Source organism: Urocitellus parryii, chromosome 14 (genome assembly GCF_045843805.1).
Source record: "Urocitellus parryii isolate mUroPar1 chromosome 14, mUroPar1.hap1, whole genome shotgun sequence".
Lineage (NCBI taxonomy): Eukaryota > Metazoa > Chordata > Mammalia > Rodentia > Sciuridae > Urocitellus > Urocitellus parryii.
Window position 1 is genome coordinate 45,027,117 of NC_135544.1, and position 21,490 is coordinate 45,048,606.

At 44.1% G+C, this 21,490-nt stretch overlaps 2 protein-coding genes across 2 annotated transcripts in view; both read right to left on the reverse strand.

Annotated features, from left to right (window-relative positions):
• Trim75 (tripartite motif containing 75) overlaps positions 1–8,705 on the reverse strand; it is a 45,569-nt gene extending 36,864 nt beyond the window's left edge. Inside the window, exon 1 of the mRNA XM_077792460.1 lies at positions 8,641–8,705. The gene's annotated coding sequence lies outside the window, so the exon portion shown is untranslated. The remainder of the gene's footprint in view (positions 1–8,640) is intronic.
• LOC144250128 (centriole, cilia and spindle-associated protein-like) lies at positions 7,803–10,871 on the reverse strand. The gene has a single exon (XM_077792592.1). The coding sequence runs from the start codon at positions 10,869–10,871 to the stop codon at positions 10,137–10,139; it is 735 nt and encodes a 244-aa protein (XP_077648718.1). The 3' UTR covers positions 7,803–10,136.
• Between the last annotated feature and the right edge of the window lie 10,619 nt (positions 10,872–21,490).

Here is a 21,490-nt window from a genome sequence, read left to right on the forward strand (position 1 = left end):
GGTGCTGGGGATTGAACTCAGGGTCACTCAACCTCTGAGCCACATCCCAGCCACATCCTATTTTATATTTTATTTAGAGACAGGGTCTCACTGAGTTGCTTAGAGCCTCACCTTTGCTGAGACTGGCTTTGAACTTGCGATCCTCCTGCCTCAGTCTCCAGAGCCACTGGGATTACAGGCATGTGCCACCGCCCGCCCAGCTGAGTTACATTCTTAGCCCTTTTAATTTTATTTTGTTTTGAGATAATGTCTCACTATTGTCCAGGCTGCCCTTGAATTTGCCGTTCTCCTGTTTCAGCATCCCAAGTCACTGGGATTATAGGCATCTTCCCACCATGCCTAGCAACATTATGCATTTTTTTTTAAGGGAGAGAGAGAGAGAGAGAGAGAGAGAGAGAGAGAGAGAGAGAGAGAGAGAGAGAGAGAGAGTTTAACATTTATTTTTTAGTTTTCGGCGGACACAACATCTTTGTATGTGGTGCTGAGGATCGAACCCGAACCGCACGCGTGCCAGGCAAGTGCACTACCGCTTGAGCCACATCCCCAGCCCTATTACACAAATTTTAATGTGTACGTTGCTAGATGTGTTTTCTTTTTTGCTAGATGTAATCTCTGAAAACAATATGCAATGCCTCTTTGTGTGTGTGTGTGTGTGTGTGTGTGTTCAGATTTGTGTTTCAATGACAAGAAACAACTTGATTTTCATGCTACCTAAAATTATTTGTTTTCCATTTATGGTTTAATTTCTGCAGACCCTCTCAGTGTAGAAAATAAGTACCTTTTAGAAAAACTGAGCTGGACATAGCAGTAATGCGTGTAATCCCAGCTACTCAGGAGGCTGAGGCAGAAGGATTGCAAGTTTAAGGCTAGCCTGGGCAACTTAGCAAGATCCTGTCTCAAAATAAAATACAAAGGGCTGAGGATGTGGCTCAGTGGCATAGCACTCCTGGGTTTAGTCCCAAGTACTGCAAAAAAAAAAAAAAAAAAAAAAAAAAAGTAATAGTAGGAAAACTAAGGGTGTTAGTCAGTGGTAGGCTACATGCCTAGCACATTGGAGTCTGTGCGTTCAAGCCCTAGTACTGGGGGGAAAATTCAAAGAGTAAAAGATGTGGAGGGGGTCTGGGGATGTGGCTCAATTTTGAGGCATGATTTCAATAAATTGTCAAGGCTACCCTGATCTGCCATCCTATCTCAGTCTCACAAGTAGCTGGGATTACAGGTATGAACCACTAAATTGGGCTGGGATGTGAGTGTTTTGAGAGGACTAATGCAGATTTAGGAAGATGTAAAAGAGATCAACACAGTGGTGGGCCCACCAGCCTGATTGGATCACAGGAGTTTCCCTCCCCACCCAACCAGGGCCTCTGAACTCTCCTCAGCTGCTGGTGTAATCCCAGCAATTTGGTAGATTGAGACAAGTCTGAGGAGGGAGGAGCCACCAATCTTCAGCAGGTGGAGACCTAATACCCACTCTCCTAGTGGTCTATATAGGCCGAGCTCCTACCACTGAAGACTCAGTGTGGGACAAGCCCTGCTTCACAGACTTGTCTGGCAGAACTGCTTCTAAACCCTCCCAGAGCTGCCCTTTGGAGGTAAGTGGAGAGATGGGCCCTTGTGGTGTGTGAGGCTGGGGTGTGGGAAGGCCTGGAGGCTACTGAGTGCCCCCTGTGCCAGGAAAAACTGTCAAGGGGGATCCAAACTCAGGGTCCTGTTATTTTGTTTTCTATTTATTTTTGTTTTTAACTTTTTGGTACCAGCGATTGAATCCAGAGAGCTTAACCACTGAGCAACATCCTCATCCCTTTTTATATTTTATTTAGACAGGATCTTGCTAAGTTGCTTCGGGCCTTCTTAAATCACTGAGGCTGCCTTTGAAATCATGATCCTTTTTCCTCAGGTTTCTGAGCCACTGGGCTTACAGGCATGGGCCACTGTACCTGACATGTTTTTATTTTATTTATTTTTGGTACCAGGGATTGAACTTGGGGGCACTCAACCACCTAGCCACATACCCAGCCCTATTGTGTTTTATTAATAGGGTCTCATTGAGTTGCCTAATGCCTCGCTAATTTGCCAAGGCTGGCTTTGAACTCTTGATCCTCCTCTCTCAGCCTCCCAAGCTGCTGGGATTACAGGCATGCGCTACTATTCCCAGCTTGTTTTTATTTTATTTTTTTAGTGGGGATTGAACCCAGGGACACTTTACCACTGAGCTACATTTCCAGTGCTTTTTAAAAAATTTTAAAAATATATTTTTATTTGTTCTTATTAGTTATATATGATAGTAGAATGTATTTTGACATTATACATATATGGAATATAACTTTTCATTCTTCTGGTTGTACATGATGTAGAATTACACTGGTCGCATGATCATATGCACGTAGTATAGTAATATGTGATGCATTCTACTATCTTTCCTATCCCCATTTCCCATACCTTCCTTCATTCCCCTTTGTCTAATACAAAGTACTTATATTCCCTATTTTTTCTTGAAACTTTTTTGCTAAGTTTTCAAGACTGACCTCATACTTGCCATCCTCCTGCCTCAGACTCCTCCAGAGTACTGGGATTATAGCCATGCATGGAAACGGGTTATTTGGAAACATGCTAGAAGCTGGATGTGGTGGCACATGCCTGTAATCCCTGTGACTTGGGAGGCTGAGGCAGGAGCATTGAGTTTGAAGCTAACCTCAGCAATTTAGTCAGCCCTGTCTCAAAATAAAAAATGAAAAGGGTGGGGCTATGTGACTCAAGGGAGAGCATCCTTGGGTTCATCCCCAGTACCACAGGGGAAAAAAGGTAGGATTGGGGGGGGGTATAAGTCCATAGTAGAGCATGTGCTTAGAATACTTGAGGCCCAGGGTTTGATTCCCAGCACCGAATTAATTATATAAGACACATGCTGTTGATTATGATTTCCTGCTCTTCAATGAGCATTGCCTGAAAACATAAAATGGCTGAAGTAGATATAACCAGATCCTATCTTGCCCAAAATATAGGGTGGGGAGAGGGACTCATCCATGTCTGCCCATGCTCGGAGTGCTGATGAGAAGCCACTGTGGTCTGACCCTCCAGCATGTGGTTGTGAGGGAGGTTTGTGATAATGGGGATAAGAGCCCTGGGGGCCCTGATATCCCTAGTCCTCAGGCCCTGTAAGATCTTGGACTTCCTTAATCGACCCAGAGGGCTACTAACAGATGCTCAGAGACACTGGAACCTGGCTAAGATCTGCATCCGGTTAGGCTGGGCAATGAGGACACACAGTCATGGCCCGCATGACTGGTGGTCATGGTTATGGAGGAACGGGGACCTCTAGGTGTGTGTATGTTGGTAGAAATGAGAGTTAAAGGATGATTCCTGGCTGGATCAGGAGGAGGTGACAAAGGAGCTGAGAGCTGGCAACAGCACTGGAGAGAACTGGGGGATCTGCTTATGCAAAGCACTCAAGCGCTCAGGGAGAGGGAGCTGGGCCTGCTGGAGAAGGTGAAGGAGGGCAAGAACTGCCCAGAGCTCTGTGCTTGAACTTGGAATCCTCCTGCTTCAGCCCCAGAGTGGCCATGATTACAGGGGTTTAGCCCCATGCCAGGTGGAAGTACTTCCTTTAAGGGGCAGAAAGAGTTAAACCTGCTGTTTCTGAGAAGGAACTGGCAAGTTAAGTCAGCAAATGCTGCATCTGCCTGCCAGAGAAAAAGATCAGGGCTTTTTGGAGTACTCCAGGGACCTAGAAATGAGATCACTGATTAAATTAGAACTGTTTCTTTTTTTTTAGAGGAGGAAAGGTTTATTTGAGGGCTCACAGTTTCAAAGGTCTCAATCCATAGACAGAAGGCTCCATTCCTGGGGGGGGGGGGGTTCACAGTGAGGCAGAACATTGTGGAGGAAGAATGGGCAGAGTGAAGCAGCTCACACAGCGATCAGTAAGCAGAGAGAGAGAGAGAAATCTACTCTCCAGATACAAATATATACCCCCCAACCACACCTCAATCCCCACCTCCTCCAACCACACCCTACCACCTGTTACCACTCAGTTAATTCCTATTAGGGGATGAATTCACTGATTGGGTTAAGACTCTTTCAACCCAGTCATTTCTTTGGACCTTTTTGCATTGTCTCGCACATGAGCTTTTGGGGGACACCTTCCATCCAAACTGTAACAAGGTCCTATCACTCATTGAGTCCAGTGGCTCAGAAACCCAGTTACTCATAACTTTGTGAAGTTTTGGGAAAAAAAAAAAAAAAAGTACAGACTCCCAAGCGCCTCTACCTCCAACCCGCAAATTGCCAGGAGTCTATCCTAGAATCCTGGAGTTTTCCAAAGCTCTTCGGGTCATTCTGTTGTAGAGGTTCTAGGACAGAGACCAGCATGCCCTCATCTTGTCATGTGGTCTTTTTACAGAGGAGGAAATGTTTACTCTCTCTCTATAAAGATGGTGTGAACTTTTTTTTTTTTTTTTTAATTGTTGGTCGTTCAAAACATTACATAGTCCCTCATACATCATATTTCACAGTTTGATTCAAATGAGTTATGAACTCCCAATTTTCTCCCGTATACAGATTGCTGCATCACATCAGTTACCCTTCCATTTGAATGAACACAGAAGTTAGCTGATAATTCGCCTGGGACCGGAAAAACTTCAGTGGCCTTACAAAACAGCACATAAGACAATTACTACATGGAGGATTCATTAGCATACCAATGAGGCCTGATTAAAAAGGCCCTGACAGCACCTCCTCCTCCTCCTATTATGAGGAGGGTAAATATCAGCTTGTCACACGTCCTCCAATAGACTCCTCATACTTGGCAGGGACACTTGTGCCAAGTTCAACACAGCATGGCCCAGTGTTACCAAGGGCTGACAGCCTGGTCACCAGTCACCGCACTAAGTCCTTCCCCTCCAGGGCTTTGCACCTGAGTGTTCTTGGTTCCTGTGAACACTGCAGTCATCACCATGATCCTCTAAGGCAGGTTTATCAACTTGGGCACTTGTGACATTTTTTTTTTTTTTTTGAGAAAAAGGAAAAAGACAGTTTATTGCTTTGCTAGCAAAGGAGAAACACAGGGGACTCCTGTCCCAAAGGATGTGAGTCTGCCCATCAGCTTTTTAAAGAGAGTATTCAGGGGCTTTTTAAAGAGGTGATTCAGAGAAAATGAAATTAAGAAGTAACCATCAGGGCTGGGGTTTTGGATCAGCAGTAGAGCACTCGCCTAGCATGTGTGAGGCACTGGGTTCAATCCTCAGCACCACATATAAATAAAATAAAGGTATTGTGTCCATCTACAACTAAGGAAATATTTTTTTTTTTGTAATTCCAATCTTTTTTTTAATACAGATTGCAGAATCACATCAGTTACACTTCCATTGATTTACATATTGCCATACTCTGCCTTTCCTATCCTCTACTATCCCCCCTCCCCTCCCCTTTTCTCTCTCTACCCCCTCTACTGTAATTCATTTCTCCCCCTTGTATTATTTTTCCCTTTCCCCTCACTTCCTCTTGTATGTAATTTTGTATAACCCTGAGGGTCTCCTTCCATTTCCATGCAATTTCCCTTCTCTCTCCCTTTCCCTCCCACCTCTCATCTCTGTTTAATGTTAATCTTCTTCTCATGCTCTTCGTCCCTACTCTGTTCTTAGTTACTCTCCTTATATCAAAGAAGACATTTGGCATTTGTTTTTTAGGGCTTGGCTAGCTTCGCTTAGCATAATCTGCTCTAATGCCATCCATTCCCCTCCAAATTCTATGATTTTTGTCATTTTTAATGCAGAGTAATACTCCATTGTGTATAAATGCCACATTTTTTTATCCATTCATCTATTGAAGGGTATCTAGGCTGGTTCCACAATCTTGCTATCGTGAATTGTGCTGCTATGAACATCGATGTAGCAGTGTCCCTGTAACATGCTCTTATTAGGTCTTTAGGGAATAGACCGAGAAGGGGAATAGCTGGGTCAAATGGTGGTTCCATTCCCAACTTTCCAAGAAATCTCCATACTGCTTTCCAAATTGGCTGCACCAATTTGCAGTCCCACCAACAATGTACAAGTGTACCCTTTTCCCCACATCCTCACCAGCACTTGTTGTTGTTTGACTTCATAATGGCTGCCAATCTTACTGGAGTGAGATGGTATCTTAGGGTGGTTTTGATTTGCATTTCTCTGACTGCTAGAGATGGTGAGCATTTTTTCATGTACTTTTTTTTTTTTTAATATTTATTTCTTAGTTTTTGGCGGACACAACATCTTTGTTTGTATGTGGTGCTGAGGATCGAACCCGGGCCGCACGCATGCCAGGCGAGCGTGCTACCGCTTGAGCCACATCCCCAGCCCCTCATGTACTTGTTGATTGATTGTATGTCCTCCTCTGAGAAGTGTCTGTTCAGGTCCTTGGCCCATTTGTTGATTGGGTTACTTGTTATCTTATTGTCTAATTTTTTGAGTTCTTTGTATACTCTGGATATTAGGGCTCTATCTGAAGTGTGAGGAGTAAAGATTTGTTCCCAGGATGTAGGCTCCCTATTTACCTTTCTTGTTGTTTCTTTTGCTGAGAAAAAACTTTTTAGTTTGAGTAAGTCCTAGAACTGTTTCAATAGAGTTAGCCAGTGGGGAGTCAGAGCTTCAGTGGCCCATTCCTGAGGCCCTTCTCACCCTCACCCTACCTCTAGTGTAAAGATGCTATCAGAGAGGAATGTGGGAAATGTCAGTGGGAGACTGACATTTCCCCCATACTGATTGCATCTGGAGTGTGTCCAATGGGGTAAAGGAAAGGAAACATCCCATAGTATTATAAATCCTAAAAGGGCCAGTTTGGGAAACCAAGGTGACAGGAAAGGTTATAATGTGTTGTGTGGACTGACCTGAACCAAGGAGGACACTGCTGATCTGCAAGGATAGGAGTAGCTGTGGATACCGATGTGCCTGCTCTAATGCCCTTATACCTTGAGGATAAAAAGATAGCTCCAGCAAGGGTGCCGTGGCCCCCACCTGTAATCCCAGCAGCTTGGGAGGCTGAGGCAGGAGGATCATGAATTCAAAGCCAGCCTCAGCAATGGCAAGGTACTTAGCAACTCGGTGAGACCCTGTCTCTAAATAAAATACAAAACAGGGCTGGGGATGTGGCTCAGTGGTTAAGTGCCCCTGAGTTTAATCCCTGATAGCCCCTCCCCCCCCCAAAAAAAAAAAAACCCAAAAGATAGTTCCAGCTCCCTGCTTGGCAGTGCCAGGATCCCCAGTAAAGTGTTGACATCAGCTGAGTGATCTGGGACCACACCTGGGAGGAAATCTTGCAGGTCTAGGCTGAAGGTATGCAATCCTTTGATATACATACCTTATCACCCTCCATGAAGGAAAAAAAATGGGGTGATTGCCCTAATTGGGTTGACATGGGAGGCTGCTCTGAGAAGTGGAGATTTGATTCATTTTAAAGACACCTGACTAGCACAATGGACAGTGTGAGTGTGTCCAGAGGAGGTTGTAATAAATGGAGGTGGATGGAAAATCCACTTGTTACTGTGGACAGTGGCCCCAAGATCTCTGTATGTTTCTTGGTCCCATGGACTCGATGGGAGGTGACATAGGAAAGCACACATTGCTTCTGAGCAAGCACTTGCCCCACACCAGAAGTGTACTCTATTCTTTTGGTGCTCTATCACAGAGTTTGCCCCTAGACCTTCTTCCTTTATTATATTTATTATTATTATTATTTATATCAGGGATTAAACCTTAAACACTGAGTCACTTATTCCCAGTCCTTTTTATTTATTCATTTATTTTTTTACTTTGAAAGAGGGTCTTGCTAAGTTGCTTGGGGCTTCACTAAGTTGCTGAGGCTGGCTTTTGAACTCATGATCCCCCCATTTCAGCTTCCAGAGCCTCTGGGATTATAGGGATGTGACATTGACAGGCTCCTTCTTAGTTTTCTTAACCCATTTTCTTAATCATGAATTCTACAGTTTAGGTTTTATATATTGGTATCTGATTTTTATTATTTTTATTGAAGATTACATACATGCTAATCTTTTATGTATAGTATATACGTGGTTCCCTTTTTTATGGCAAATTATTTTAATAAGAACTTAAAGCCAAAATTTTAAAAAGACTTTATGTAGCATTTAAATAACACTGGGTCCAACCAGTTCTACTTTTCCAACCTGAAGGCAGCTTTACACTATCTCCCTGTCTTGCAACATGTCCTAAGAATTAGGAACATGATCACCACCACATCAGTTCCCATTAAAAGAAGAAAGTAGGAATGTCACATTGTCACAATTTTTAAAAATTCATAGGCTCAAAAGGTAACTGTGCCCTTGAGAAAAGGGAAGAGGAGGATCTCGACCATCGAGGGCTCAGACAGGAGGGACCACAGCTACCACACTCAGCCACTGGTTGTTCATGCACATGAGAAGTCCCTTAACTACCTTGTCCATCCATCTTCATTAATAAAGAAGGGAGACTTGCCAATCTGCCTTCCAGGCCTGGAGTTGGGGAAAACGCACAGACAAGTGTGTTTCCTAGACATCCGGCAGACACAGGCTGGAGGAGTGGGGTGCCAGGTGCCATGCCCAGCTGACTTTCCAACACAGTCAGATGCAACATGATGCTCAGCCAGTGGGTGAAACCACCTGAGCCACACTGTCACCATGCCAGGGTTCTGTGACCCACAGGTTCCCACAGCGTTTGAAGATGTGTGACTGGTTAAATCAAAGTTCACTAGAACTCATAGCCAGGGTGTCAGATACCATGTAGAACTTCTTGGTAAGCACACTCCTCCACGACAAGGCACGCTCTCCATACAGGACTCACCTCAGGACCACAGCACTCAGGAGGCTCTAAGAGGCACTTTCACAGCTCGACACAGTGACAAGATGGTGAATTTATGTGGAGTGAGACCAGTCTGTGTGCCAGCGGACTTGAGAGACCCTGAGTGAAAACCCAGGCATGTCAAGCCTCAAGTCCAACACCAACTTTCCACTCACGCCCGCAGGGGCTAAGCTGCAGGACCTGCTCGTTCCCCTAGAGCACCTGCCCTCGTCCTTCCTGGACAGGCCTCGTCAGCAGGGAGACCCACCCAGCACCTGAGAAATCAGTGTGAAGACCATTTTCCATCCTAGAGGCAAATGCACAAAAGGATCAGCCCTGCTGAGACACAGCTGCATGTGCTCAGGCCCCCAAGCTCCTGTAAGGTGTAGGTAAGATCTGGCCAGGAACCAAACACAATCAGTTCAACCTGAAGCAGGAACACCACAAACCACCAAGACCAAGTTCTGCAGAAGGAAGAGTGGAGAAGGCAGGTGGGCAGTGTCTCTGAGAGTGTCTCAGTTCATTCCATGCGATTCCAGGGCCCGAATTCTACATGTCCTGCCAGCTACTGCAGAAGAGGCTAGAATCCACAGCCTGTAACCGTGGCCAGCTATATCTTATATGTTCTGAAGAGAAATGCTACAGCATTAAAGAGAGGTGAACTGGCTCACAGCAACTGCATAACCACCTACACACAGTGGCCTTGTCTACTAGAATGTGTGTGGCTATTAAACTGCTGAGGGAGCACCCAGGAGATCATCCAGAGAAGCCAGGCCTCGCCAGCCCAATCCTTGAACACACCACCCGTGTGAAGGTTGGTGTGAGCTGAAACACAAGCACCTCTGTACCTGCAGTAGCCATCACAGCCCTGCTTCACCACAGATGGACGCTAGATCCTGGGGAGAACTGGGCCCGAGGTCACAGGGAGTGATACTTGCTGGATACTCTCTCACAAAGGAAACCACATGTGTCAGTAAACACAAATCTCGTGCAGGACGGGGACCTCGCAAGTGTGAGTTGGAGGCCCCTAAAGTGGGTGACACATCCCACCTGTGCCACCTAGAGGGGGACGGAAGCCTCATAGTTGTTTAAAGGCATCTGGTGTCAGTACCTCAAAGCTAAGATGCTCAGACACAACTCTAACAAGAATACCAGGGGCCTGGGGCTTGTCTTCACAGGTAACCAAGTGTCTTTGGCTTCAGCTTTCTGCCCTGCTGCTGACGTAGGTGATGAGATTCACGACAGGACAGGACAGGACAGCTCTCCGAGAGGCCCTGCATGGTCAAGGTCTCTCGGCCAGATCCGGGTCACAGACAGACTGGCCCCTGGGGAGCTCTAGGCCCTGGCTGAGAAGCAGTGCATGTACTCCGTCACCCAGGGGCTCTCTGCAGGGGGGGCCCTCGCTGTCCTGCCCCTCGGCCCCTCCACCGAGTGCGCACGCTGCCGCTGAGCAGCCAGCTTCCTCTTCTCCTCCTGCCTCCGGCTCCGGGCCCGCAGCGCCGACTCGTGAATCTCCTGCACCGAGGCAGAGGCACAGACGTTGTGGGTCTTGTGGCTTCCGGTGTCTGTCTGTCTCTCCCCCCAGCCGTAAAGAGCAAAGGGGTGCTGGTTTTCTCTTATTTTAGTGGATGACCTTTGGGGGCTTCTGACGGCTTTCCTACTTCCTCTAGCAAATAAGGCACTTGGTTGCTGTCGGGGTTTGGCACCAGCCGGTAACCTGTCCGCCTCCTTCCCTCTGGTTTGTTGTTCGGGTTTTTCGTCGACTTCTTTCACTGGCTGCGCCGCGTCCTGCTCGTCCCCGGCCTCCGCGCCCCGCTCCCCAACAGGCCGCTCGGGCTCCTCACGCGCCCCCGAGGCCTCCTCGGGGCCCGACGCCGACGACGAGGCCGAGTCGTCCGAGGCGCAGTCCGGGCCCCAGGCCTCCCAGGGCCAGGGCGCGTGCGCCTGCTCCAGCCGCCGGCGGCCGAGGCGGTAGCGCAGCAGCTCGCGGTAGCACGGCGCGTACTCGTCCCAGCGCGGCTCCCGGTAGTGCTTCCTGTACTCGCTCTTGACCCCGCTGCCCGGTGACATGGTGCTGCGATCCGCCGCCGGCCCGCTCTGCGCCGCTCCGTGGTTCCCTTTTTATCTTGCAATTCTTGCAGAGCTGGAGATGCACACATACTAGGCAAATACTCTACCACTCCAGCCTTGGTCTTTCTTTTTTCTTTTTAGTATCTGAATTGAACTCGGAGTGAGAATCTCTGGGCTTACAGGTGTGTGCCACCATGCTCAGCTTTGGGGCCTTTTCTCCTACCTGAATTATTAATGATAAACTTTTGTGGGTTTTTTGATGTAAGGGATAAAATCCAGGGACTCATGTAAGTACTCTGTCATTGAACCAAATCCCCAGCCCTTATTTTTTATTTTGGAACAGGGTGTTGCTAAATTGCTTAGGGCCTTGCTGAGTTGTTAAGGCTGGCCTTGAATTTGTGAACCTGCTTCACCCTCCAGGTCTCTAGGATCACAGGCATATGCCACCATGCCTGGCTCCAGCCCCTTTTAAAAACTAGACTGGGAATTGAGCCCAAGGACACTCTACCTCTGAGTCACATTCTCAGCTCTTTTTATTTTTTGAGACATACACTCATTAAATTGCCTAGGTTGGCCTTGAATTTATAATCTAAATTTAATCAAATTTTGTGAAAAGTGTTTAAGAATTATCAGAAAATCTAAAATTAAGTCAAACAAGACAAGTGGATACAATTTTTAAAAAATTCTTGAATTATGTGCCATACTACATTCCCATGTTCAAAATTGAAATATTTCAAGTCTATCTCCATTGGTGTTTATGTTCACACCAAACTAAAAGGGAGAATGAGAGATGTTATCCTTGTTCCTTGTGTCCCTGAATGCATGGGTGATGATGTTAATCAGCCCCCAAGTCACAGTCTGAGGTCAGGACTGGAATTAAACCCATATAAGGTATAAGCAGGTAGACCCTTAGTGCCTAGCCTTATTATTATTATTATTATTATTATTATCACAAATGTAATGCAATTAGGGGAATTTTAATTTGGGAAATATGGGATTGGGGATGTTCAGGGACACTGTTGGGATAGAAGAAAAAGTGGCCCAATTATGATTACTGTGAGGAGGAGGAGGAGGGAAGGAGGAGGATGAGGAGGAGAATAATAATAACAATAATAATAATAATAATTCACTGTCGCTGGGAGCTTTGAGATGGAAAGCAAAAGGAGCTAAACTGGCTGGAATGGAGGCAACCACGTTGACAATAATGATCAGCCTTTAACAAAGTTTTAAAGAATATGAATTAGAGCTGGGCATGGTGGGAGGCCGATGGGGGAAGATAGAAAGTTCAAAACCAGCCTGAGGCCCTAAGCAACTTAGCAAGACCCTGTCTCAGAATAAAAAGGTCTGGGAATGTGGTTCAGTACTTAAACATCCCTGAGGTCAGTACCTGGTACAAACAAAAAAAGAAATATGTATGTATGTGTGTGTAATATATATATATATGTATATATATATATATACACACACACATATATAAAATATTAAATATATATGATTTTATATATATAAAATTTGAAAAATTGGTTTATTAGTCCAATATGTATCCACAAAATTTTGTTTCCAGTCTTTTTATCCATAATTTTTTTTCCCTGGGGAAGGGCTGAAGATTGCATCTAGGGCTGATCCACTCTGTATGTGCTGTTCCAGAGTTATACTCCAGCCCTACCCACTCAAATATTTTGGTCATTTTTGGTACTGGGGATTTACCACTGAGCTACACCTTGGCCCTTTGTATTTTTTATTTTGAGACAGAGTCTTGCTAAGTTGCTGAAGCTGGCCTCAGATTTGTAATTCTGCCTCAGCTTCCCAAGTCACTACTACAGGCATGTGCTACTGTGGCTGGACTACCCCTTAATTTTTTGAAGGGAATTCTATACTATATACAATTTTATGTTTAAATACTGCAGTATGAGTGTCTAAAGTATAGAGCCACTTTTCTTTTCTTTTAAATACTGGGGATTAAACCTAAGTAGTCATGTATGCTGGTCAAGTGCTCTACTGTGGAACTTTACCCCCAGTATTTTATTTGAGACAGGGTCTCTTTGAGTTGCCATGGCTGGCCTCTAACTTGTGATTCTCCTCACAGCCTGGCACAAGAGGATGCTACTATTCCTGGTGTGTCATTTTTCTTTGGTACTGGGAATTGAACCCAGTGGCACTTTACCACTGAGCCACATCCCCATCCCTTTTTATTTTTATTTTGAGACAGGGTCTTGCTTAGGGCCTTGCTAAATTACTAAATCTGGCCTTGAATTTGTAATCCTCCTTGCCTCAGCTTATCAAGTCACTGGGATTATGGGTGTTCACCAGTGCACCTACTAAAAGATTCATATTTAAATTAGGAAAAAAGGAGATATGTTTGTGATTGAAATATATGCTACTCATTGCTTGATTGTTTACTTTTTTTCTCTTTATGTTGAAGAAACCTTGTCAGCTGACCTGTCAGATATCATAGGGCCATAGTCTCTTGGGACTCTGGCTGACTTCAGGAGAGAACGCTGAGGGGTTGCTGGCTTCTCACTTCAGAGTTCCTGGAGACCTACTGGAAAGGGTCACCTCGGGCATCTTTATGCACAATGGCCTTTAAGCCCTCCTGGAAGAGCTTCATACAGCAGCCAGTTGCCCCAACTGCCAGGGTTATCTAACAGATGCAGTGACTATTCAATGTGGGCACAACCTCTGTTGCTCTTGCATCTCCCAGCACTGCAAAGATCTACAGGATATCTTCCCCTGTCCTGTCTGTTTCCATCACTGCTGTACCAAGAACCTCAAAAAAAAACACCCAGTTATGCAACATGGTTCAGACTGTCATGAGGCTGCCTGATCCAAGAGTTAAGAGGAGACCCCTGGGTGAGAAGCACAGTGAGGTTCTGGACTTGTTCTGTGAGGAGGTCCTGGAGTTCTTGTGTCCCCAGTGCAGAGTCTCCTCCAACCACCAGGATCACGACCTGACACCCATTAATCAAGCTGCAGCTCCTTCTCAGGACAAAGCTCAAAAACCACATTAAGCTCCCCAGGGAGCAAATTGAAGGTGCTGAAATTGGGTGTGAACTACAAGTTTCAAAATGCATTAAAGGGAGATGGGAGATGGGAAATTGGAAGAAGGAATTACACACTGAATTTGAAGAACTTAAAGACTTCTATAGAAAGGAACATATTAAAACACAGCTAAGGCTAATTATAGAAGAGACGATTGTCGAAGAAAAATTAGTTGAAAACAAAAGCCAAATTTTAGCCCACGTAGCCACATTAGAAAGCCTATTAAATGAAGTAAGAGAGAAATATATACAAGCAGACCCGGATTTACTTGGAAGTATTAGAAGCATTAACAGCAGGTACAACGACATAAAACCCCCAGCAGTTTTTTCATATGAATTCAAGACAGAGTTATGATTCCCCTCTACGTTGTTTTGATCTGAAAAAAATGATCAGCACATTTCAAATAAATTTGACTTTAAGTTCTCAAACCTCCCACCCTAATCTGAAATATGAAATGATGAACTCAAACGATTATCTCCCCAGCCATCTACTTTCTTTGCAGCTGCCTGGAGTCATGAGAGATTTGAAAGTGGGAGACATTTTTTGGCAAGTAGAAGTGAGAGGCACAGGTGAATGAATGGTCCTTAGGTGTGTATAGTGAATCCTCTGGAAAAGATTTGACATCAGTTTGTCCCAGCAATGGTTTCTGGCAAATTGTGCAGTCCACAGATGTATCACAAGTCAAACAAGTCAGGTGGATTGGAGTTTTTCTGGATTATGAGTTGGGAGAGGTTTCATTTTATAATTTGAATAGCAGATCATGTATGAGTACTTTGACTAAAGACTTTAGAGAAACACTTGTGCCTTTTTTCTCTATTGAATGTTCCTCAGAATCTCTTACAATCACTATTGTCAGAGAGGAATTAACTATTGTCGGGAATTATGAACTGGCCTGGAGGACCATTTCCTATGTTTATATTTTATTTTATGCTCTTGTAGGGTACTTGTAATAAAGATTTTGATTCCACTTTGTTGGCTGGCTGTTAATCTTTCAGGACCCTCCCTTCTGCTCCACACCAGGCACCAGGGCAAAACAAAGTCTAGGTGCTCCCTATTTGGGCACAGGTAGGAGGTCTAAATCTTCACACCAGCCCACGCTGTGATCTCCATAACAACCCCATTGAGTCTTCTTTCCCTCCCTCCCTCCCTTCCTTCCTTCCTTTTCTTTCTTTCCACCTTAATCTCCCCATAACCGTTTTGGGAATAATTTGTCATGTTTTGTGTGTGGCATCATCTGTCCTTTCATGGTGCTGAGGATTGAACCTAGTGCCTCACACATGCTAGGCAAGTGCTCTGCCACTGAGCTCCAGCTCCAGCCCTCTTCTTATTTTTTGAGATAGGGTCTTGCTAAGTTGCTGAGACTGGACTTGAACTTGCTAACTGGCTCCAGTGTCTGACAAGAGTGCACTTTAGCTCTGCTGCTTTGTATTGCATTTGCTGAGTTCTGCAGAGGATGAGATTTAACAGATACACAGATTCTCTCTGGCCTTGGCACTGGGAATTGATCCCAGGGACACTGAGCAACGTCCCTAGTACTTTTTCAAATTTTGAGTCAGGGTCTTGCTAAGTTGCTGAGGCTGGCCTTGAACTTGTGATCCTCCTACCTTAGACTCCCAAATTGCTGAGATTATAGGTATGTACCATAGCTCCCAGCTTTGATCTATGAAGTTTCTATAACTCTTGGCATTTGGGGGCAAGAGTATGGATTCAGGTCTATCATGTGTCTCTAGGTCCTATATCAGTTCAGATCTATGTCTGGCTTTGAACTAACTGTGTCTAGATTCCTCCCTAAGTGTGACTAGATTCCTCCCTAAGTGTGACTAATGTAGAATCTAATGGAAGAATCTAAGCTGTGACTGATTGGCACTGGCTCTTGTTCTATAGAGCACCTGGGTGTTAGAATATACCCCGTTTCATATGTGAGCTCATTATGAAGTCACTTATGTTAAGCAAGAATAGTCAATATGTGAAAAGCCATCACTATTCAATTATTTCTTTTTTATATATTTTTGTGGTGCTGGACATTGAACCCAAGGACTCACATGCTAAGCAAGTGCTCTACGTGCCAGGCACACTGATGCACCCCTATAATCCCGGTGACTTGGGAGGCTGAAGCTGGAGGATTATAAATTTAAGACAGACTTGGCAACTTAGCAAGACCCTCATTAACTTAGTAAGACCCTGTCTCAAAATAGAAAAAAATCTGGGGATGTAGCTCAGTGGTGAATCACTCCTGAGTTCTATCCCTAGTACCACAAAAGAAAAAAGATTCATTGGAGACACTCATTTAAAACCCAGGTATGCTGATAAAGGAGTTTATACAAAGGGTCATTGATTCACACTTGGTACAAGATTCTCTCACCTGTAATCCAAGCAATTTGAAGTTAGGCAAGAGGATTGCAAGTTTGAGGCCAGACTAGGCAATTTGGTGAGATCTTGTTTCAAAATAAATAAAAAGGGCTGGGGAAGTAGCTCAGGGGTGAAACACCCCTGGGTTCTATCTCCAGTACTGAAGGGGGAATTTTTTTCTCTTTTATTTGGTTGAATTTCTGAACATTAGTAAATTAAAAGCACCTCTATCCCTGACACTGTCAAGAAATACCTTTGACTCAACATCCCAATGCCGCAGTCTGGCTGGGCACAAATCACGAGCCACTGAAGCAGGAACAAATTTTATTTTTTCTACTGCAAGAAAAAACCTCACACACACTCCTGGGGAATCCTCCCGAAAGCCACGAGGCTCCTCCAGGAACCCCCAGCCGGAAATTCTCTCCGGGAAAACCCTCCTCCTGCACTTCGCCAACCAATGGGAACTCCCGGGGAATCCCCGTGAGAACTAAAAATAGCGCGAGAACTCAAAATTAGCGCTAGAACTCAAAAGTAGCGGCAGAGGCGGATATTAACGCCTTGCCTGTCAATCAATACTGTTGGCAAAATGCCAGGGGCCATACAGACTCGGCTGTGGCTCTCAGCATCCCAATGTGAAGATGAGCTTAACATCTTTTGGACATTATTGGATTCTGGAGACAATATAAAATTTGTTTAAGGGGCTGTTGATATAGCTCAGTAGGAAAGTGCTAATACATGTGAGGCCCTGGGTTCAATCCTGAGTACACCCCAAAAGGTTTTTTTTTTTTTTTTTTTGCTTAAGGCCATTTGTGCTGTTATTTACAAATCAGTCCACTTTTAATGTCTGGCCTCCCAAGGCTCTAGAATCTTCCAGAATCTGGATTGCAATATTGTCTGATAGAACCTGTTCTGCTTGGGAGACTTGGAATAAAGAATTCTCTGGGGCTGGGGATGTGGCTCAAGCGGTAGCGCACTCGCCTAGCATGCGTGCGGCCCGGGTTCGATCCTCAGCAGCACCACATACCAACAAAGATGTTGTGTCCGCCGAGAATTAAGAAAAAATAAAACGTTAAAATTCTCTCTCTGTCCCCCTCTCTCTCTCTCTTAAAAAAAAAAAATTCTCTGGTGTCGGGTGCACATCTGGATAATAATATTAGATATTAATAATAATATTATTAGATAATAATATTAGATAATTATCTAATTTTTCTAATCTACACCTCTAGGGACATTATTGTATAGGCTTCAGCAACTTATTCTCATGCTTCATGGAAACTGAACCATGAGTTGCTCTAAGCTCTTTTATTGTTCCTGTTCTTTAAATAAAAACCTTTCTTATATTCTAAATGGATAGCCATCCACGTGGAGGAAGTCCTCCAACCACATACTCTCTTCTCTGGCCCTTGGACTTCTCCCATGGCAGGAGCTATGAATGGGATCTTCACAATACAAACTTCTAATTTCAGTGCCTTATGCCTTATGTCTAGTGACAGCACACAAAGTCAGCTGGATGAAGAGTTAAATTAGATAGATGCCTACCTGGGGTGTGTGAGATCAAAGAGACGTGGCTTAGAAATGCAGATCTGACAGTGTTCAGCTCCTCTATGAATGGGTTTTCTGTAAGCAATGGGTGTAACATGTCAGAATTCCCAGACTATTCCAAGCCCAAGGTTTTGCTATTAGGCCTGAAGGGAAGCCTGGATCTACCCCCTCCCCCAATAAAATATCCCTGCAGTGTCATGCAATATGCAACTGCCTGATAGAGCCTGTTCTGCCTGGGAGACTTGGAATAAAGAATTCTCTGGTGTCGGGTGCACATCTGGATTCTAGCAACTCAGGAGCCTAAAGCAGGAAGATTACAAATTCAAGGCCAGCCTGGGCAACAGCTTGATCCTGTCTCAAAAAGGGTTGGGGATATAGCCTAGTAGTAGAAACCCCTTGAGTTAAATTCCTAGTACCAATAAATAAATATATTAAAAATAAATTTAAAATTCCAGGAGTCAACTGGAAAGAGAGAAGACAGAGAGTTAAGTAATCTGCTAAGCTGAGAAGATGTAGTACGATACCAGTCAGCAAGTTCCTGAAAAATCTGAGAAAACTGAAATTCTGACGGAATGCATACTAGTGTATTTGGACACCAGATCACTGATTAAAATTTAAAAAGAGTTTCAGAGCCGTGGTGGAGTCAAATGACTGACTACATATTACAGGTAGAGAAAGACACACTCTTTCCTGAAGTCTCTTAGTCTACAGGATGTATTTAACATGGAACATTTGTTTGTTTTGAAGGCAGGGTCATGGGAAACATAAAGTGGCTCTCAATTTCATTTTAGAGATATTACGTACAGTTTCTGCACCACATCACAAATCAAGAAAAGGATCAGCCCCCAAGAAGTACTATCTGGCACTATTTTAAATAATTGGTGTCTATTAACTCACTAATCTTCAGAGCATTAGTACTGTAACTTTTTTTTTTTTTTGGGTGATGCTAGGGATTAAACCCAGGATTTTGCACATGCTAGGCAAGTGCTCACCACTAAGTCACATCCCCTGTTATGGTGTGAACTGATAAATTCAATCAATAAGAGTGTAAGTTATAGGGTATAGATTAGTAAAAAATTAGATTATAGATATAAGATTTTGACAAGTGAGATAAGACAATTATAAAGCAAGAATAGTCAGACAGGCCCAAGACCCATTTTGCTGCCTTCTATAAAAAACTGTTATAAGAGCGGTTTCTAAGAAACTGAAATGAAAGCTGTTTTCTTATAAAAATTGTTTTTCTGTACTTTGTACCCCACAATTTTTACCCTACTCAGGGTACAGGGGTGGTCGTGGCAAGCTACATCCTGGGTTTGAATGCCCTTGTGGGTCTACTTGACTTTGAAGTAGATTCTCACCTGCCGACCCCCACCCAAATTCAGGATACAACTTTCTAGCACCAGCTTGAACCCGGGATTGTGGTCAACTGAACTATAAAGCTAATGCTTTTTTAGCTTCTGTTTATCACTTGCTTGCTGACTGGAAAATTCCAGTCCTGCCTAGAGCCCACAGGTCCCACTTATTAATATTTTAATTTCTGTGATTGGCTAGTTTACATGCTGATAAGCAAGTCACTGAGTTGTGGGTTTTGTGCTTACATTCTCCTTGGATGTACCAGCAAGCTGCTGTCCTCCCACAGAGCTTGAATCTCTATAGGTGGGTGACAGTCTCTGGTCAGGTAAATAAAGCTTGCTTTTGATTTAAAATTTGGAGTGCTTTTGGGATTGGCTCCCCATAATACCCCAGGTCTTATAGCCAGGCCTGAACTCAATCTAGTTCTAAGTATTTATACCAGTTGATCTAGTTAAAGATCTTAAATTATTATTATTTTGGGGTACCAGAGATTGAACACAGGGGCACTCAACCACTGAGCCATATCCCAGCCCTGTTTTGTATTTTATTTAGAGAAAGGGTCTCACTGAGTTGCTTAGCACCTCACTTTTGTTGAGGTTGGCTTTGAACTCGCAAACTCCTGCCTCAGCCTCCAGAGCCGCTGAGATTACAGGCATGTGTCACCATGCTCAGCTTCAATTATTATTTTTGTTGGTGGTGGCAGTATTGGGGATTGAATCCAAGGGCACTTTACCACTGAGCTATATCCCCAGTCTTTTTTTTTTTTAATTATTTTTATTTTGAGACAGGGTCTTACTAAGCTACCTCATTTGGCACTGAATATACACAATCCTTCTGCTCAGCCTCCTGAGTTGCTGGAATTACCTGTGTGCATCACTACACCTGGTGAAAGATTCCTATCCTTTGCCTCTATAGGAATCCTCTCCCCTAAGTTTCAGAATTTCCAACTTTATGCTGAATTTTTCTGCTGGGATTTCCCTGCAGTGGCTCCAATATCCCAATATGGCCTATATTTGACTTTGCTTTCTCCCCACACCTACGCTTTTATAGTGTTTCCTACCCCAGGAGAAGTATCTCCAGCTACCCCGAGGTCCATACCATGTTCACACAGCCGCTCTCCATGCCTTCACCCTTCATAATCAACTCCTATATCTTCAAGTCTGTGTGATACATTTGTATCATTTATTTCATTTTATTTTTCATTTGCATCATTTTAGATCAGGTACACATAATTTCTCATCTGCACTACTGCAGCAGCCTCCCATCTGGCCTCCCAACATCCTTCTCCAACTTACTCTTAGGATACATGTCAGGGCTAGGGATGTGGCTCAAGCGGTAGCGCGCTCGCCTGGCATGCGTGCGGCCCGGGTTCGATTCTCAGCACCACATACAAAGATGTTGTGCCCGCCAAAAACTAAAAATAAATATTAAAAAATTCTCACTCTCTCTCTCTCAAAAAAAAAAAAAAAAAAAAAAAAAGATGTCAAAGAAAGCCTCAAGAGAAGACACCCTCTAGGTTTGTGAAGAAAACCCTGTGGTCTTTGGTGGAGTCCTTTTCTGCCCTGCATCCCCCACCACACACAAGCACCTTCTGTAATACTCTATATTCTTCGATGGAGACATACACATGGCTTTTGGCTGTTTCATTTGGGATCTTTGGTGGTTAATTGTATCAACCAGCTTCATATGACTATAACAAAATACCTGAGGCAATTAATGTAAGCATATTTAGCATATGGTTCTTCAAGTTCCATTCCAAGATTGAGTAGCATCGTTATTTTGGGCCTCAGGAGAGGTGCTAGATAACAATGGTGGGGAGCATGTGTTGGAGAAAACTTCTCACATGATGAGCTAGGAAGCAGAAAAGACTCAGAGGAAGAGCCTGCGGTTCCATTTTCCCTTCCAAGGGCATGTCCCCTCCTACATCCTAAGGACCTTCCAGTAGGGCTTAAATGTTCTTAAATATTCATAGAATCCTTGGGGGACACTCATGCAAACCAAATTAATATTTTTCTTCTTTTCCCATTTTTAGTTTCTTCAGACTAGGATCCAGAGAACTCAATCACTAAACAAACTTTCACAGAATTCTTCCTTGCCCTAAGGTTATGCTCATTTTCCGAGTGTCTAGGTAATTTGATCGCTCTCCAAAATAACACAGGGGAATGGTAGAAGATTCTACCTGTGTCTTATAGTTTGGTTATGAGCTGTCCCTCAAAATCTGTGTTAATTCAGGAATGTTGGGAGGTGAATTTATTGGATTGTGACAGCTGGACCTAATCAGTCCATTCTCGTTTGAGTGGACTACCAGGGTGGTAACTAGGCAGGCAGGACATGGC

What these genes read in the sequence shown, in the direction of transcription:
- LOC144250128 (XM_077792592.1), bottom strand. Translation starts at nt 10,871, where the DNA reads ATGTCACCGGGCAGCGGGGTCAAGAGCGAGTACAGGAAGCACTACCGG.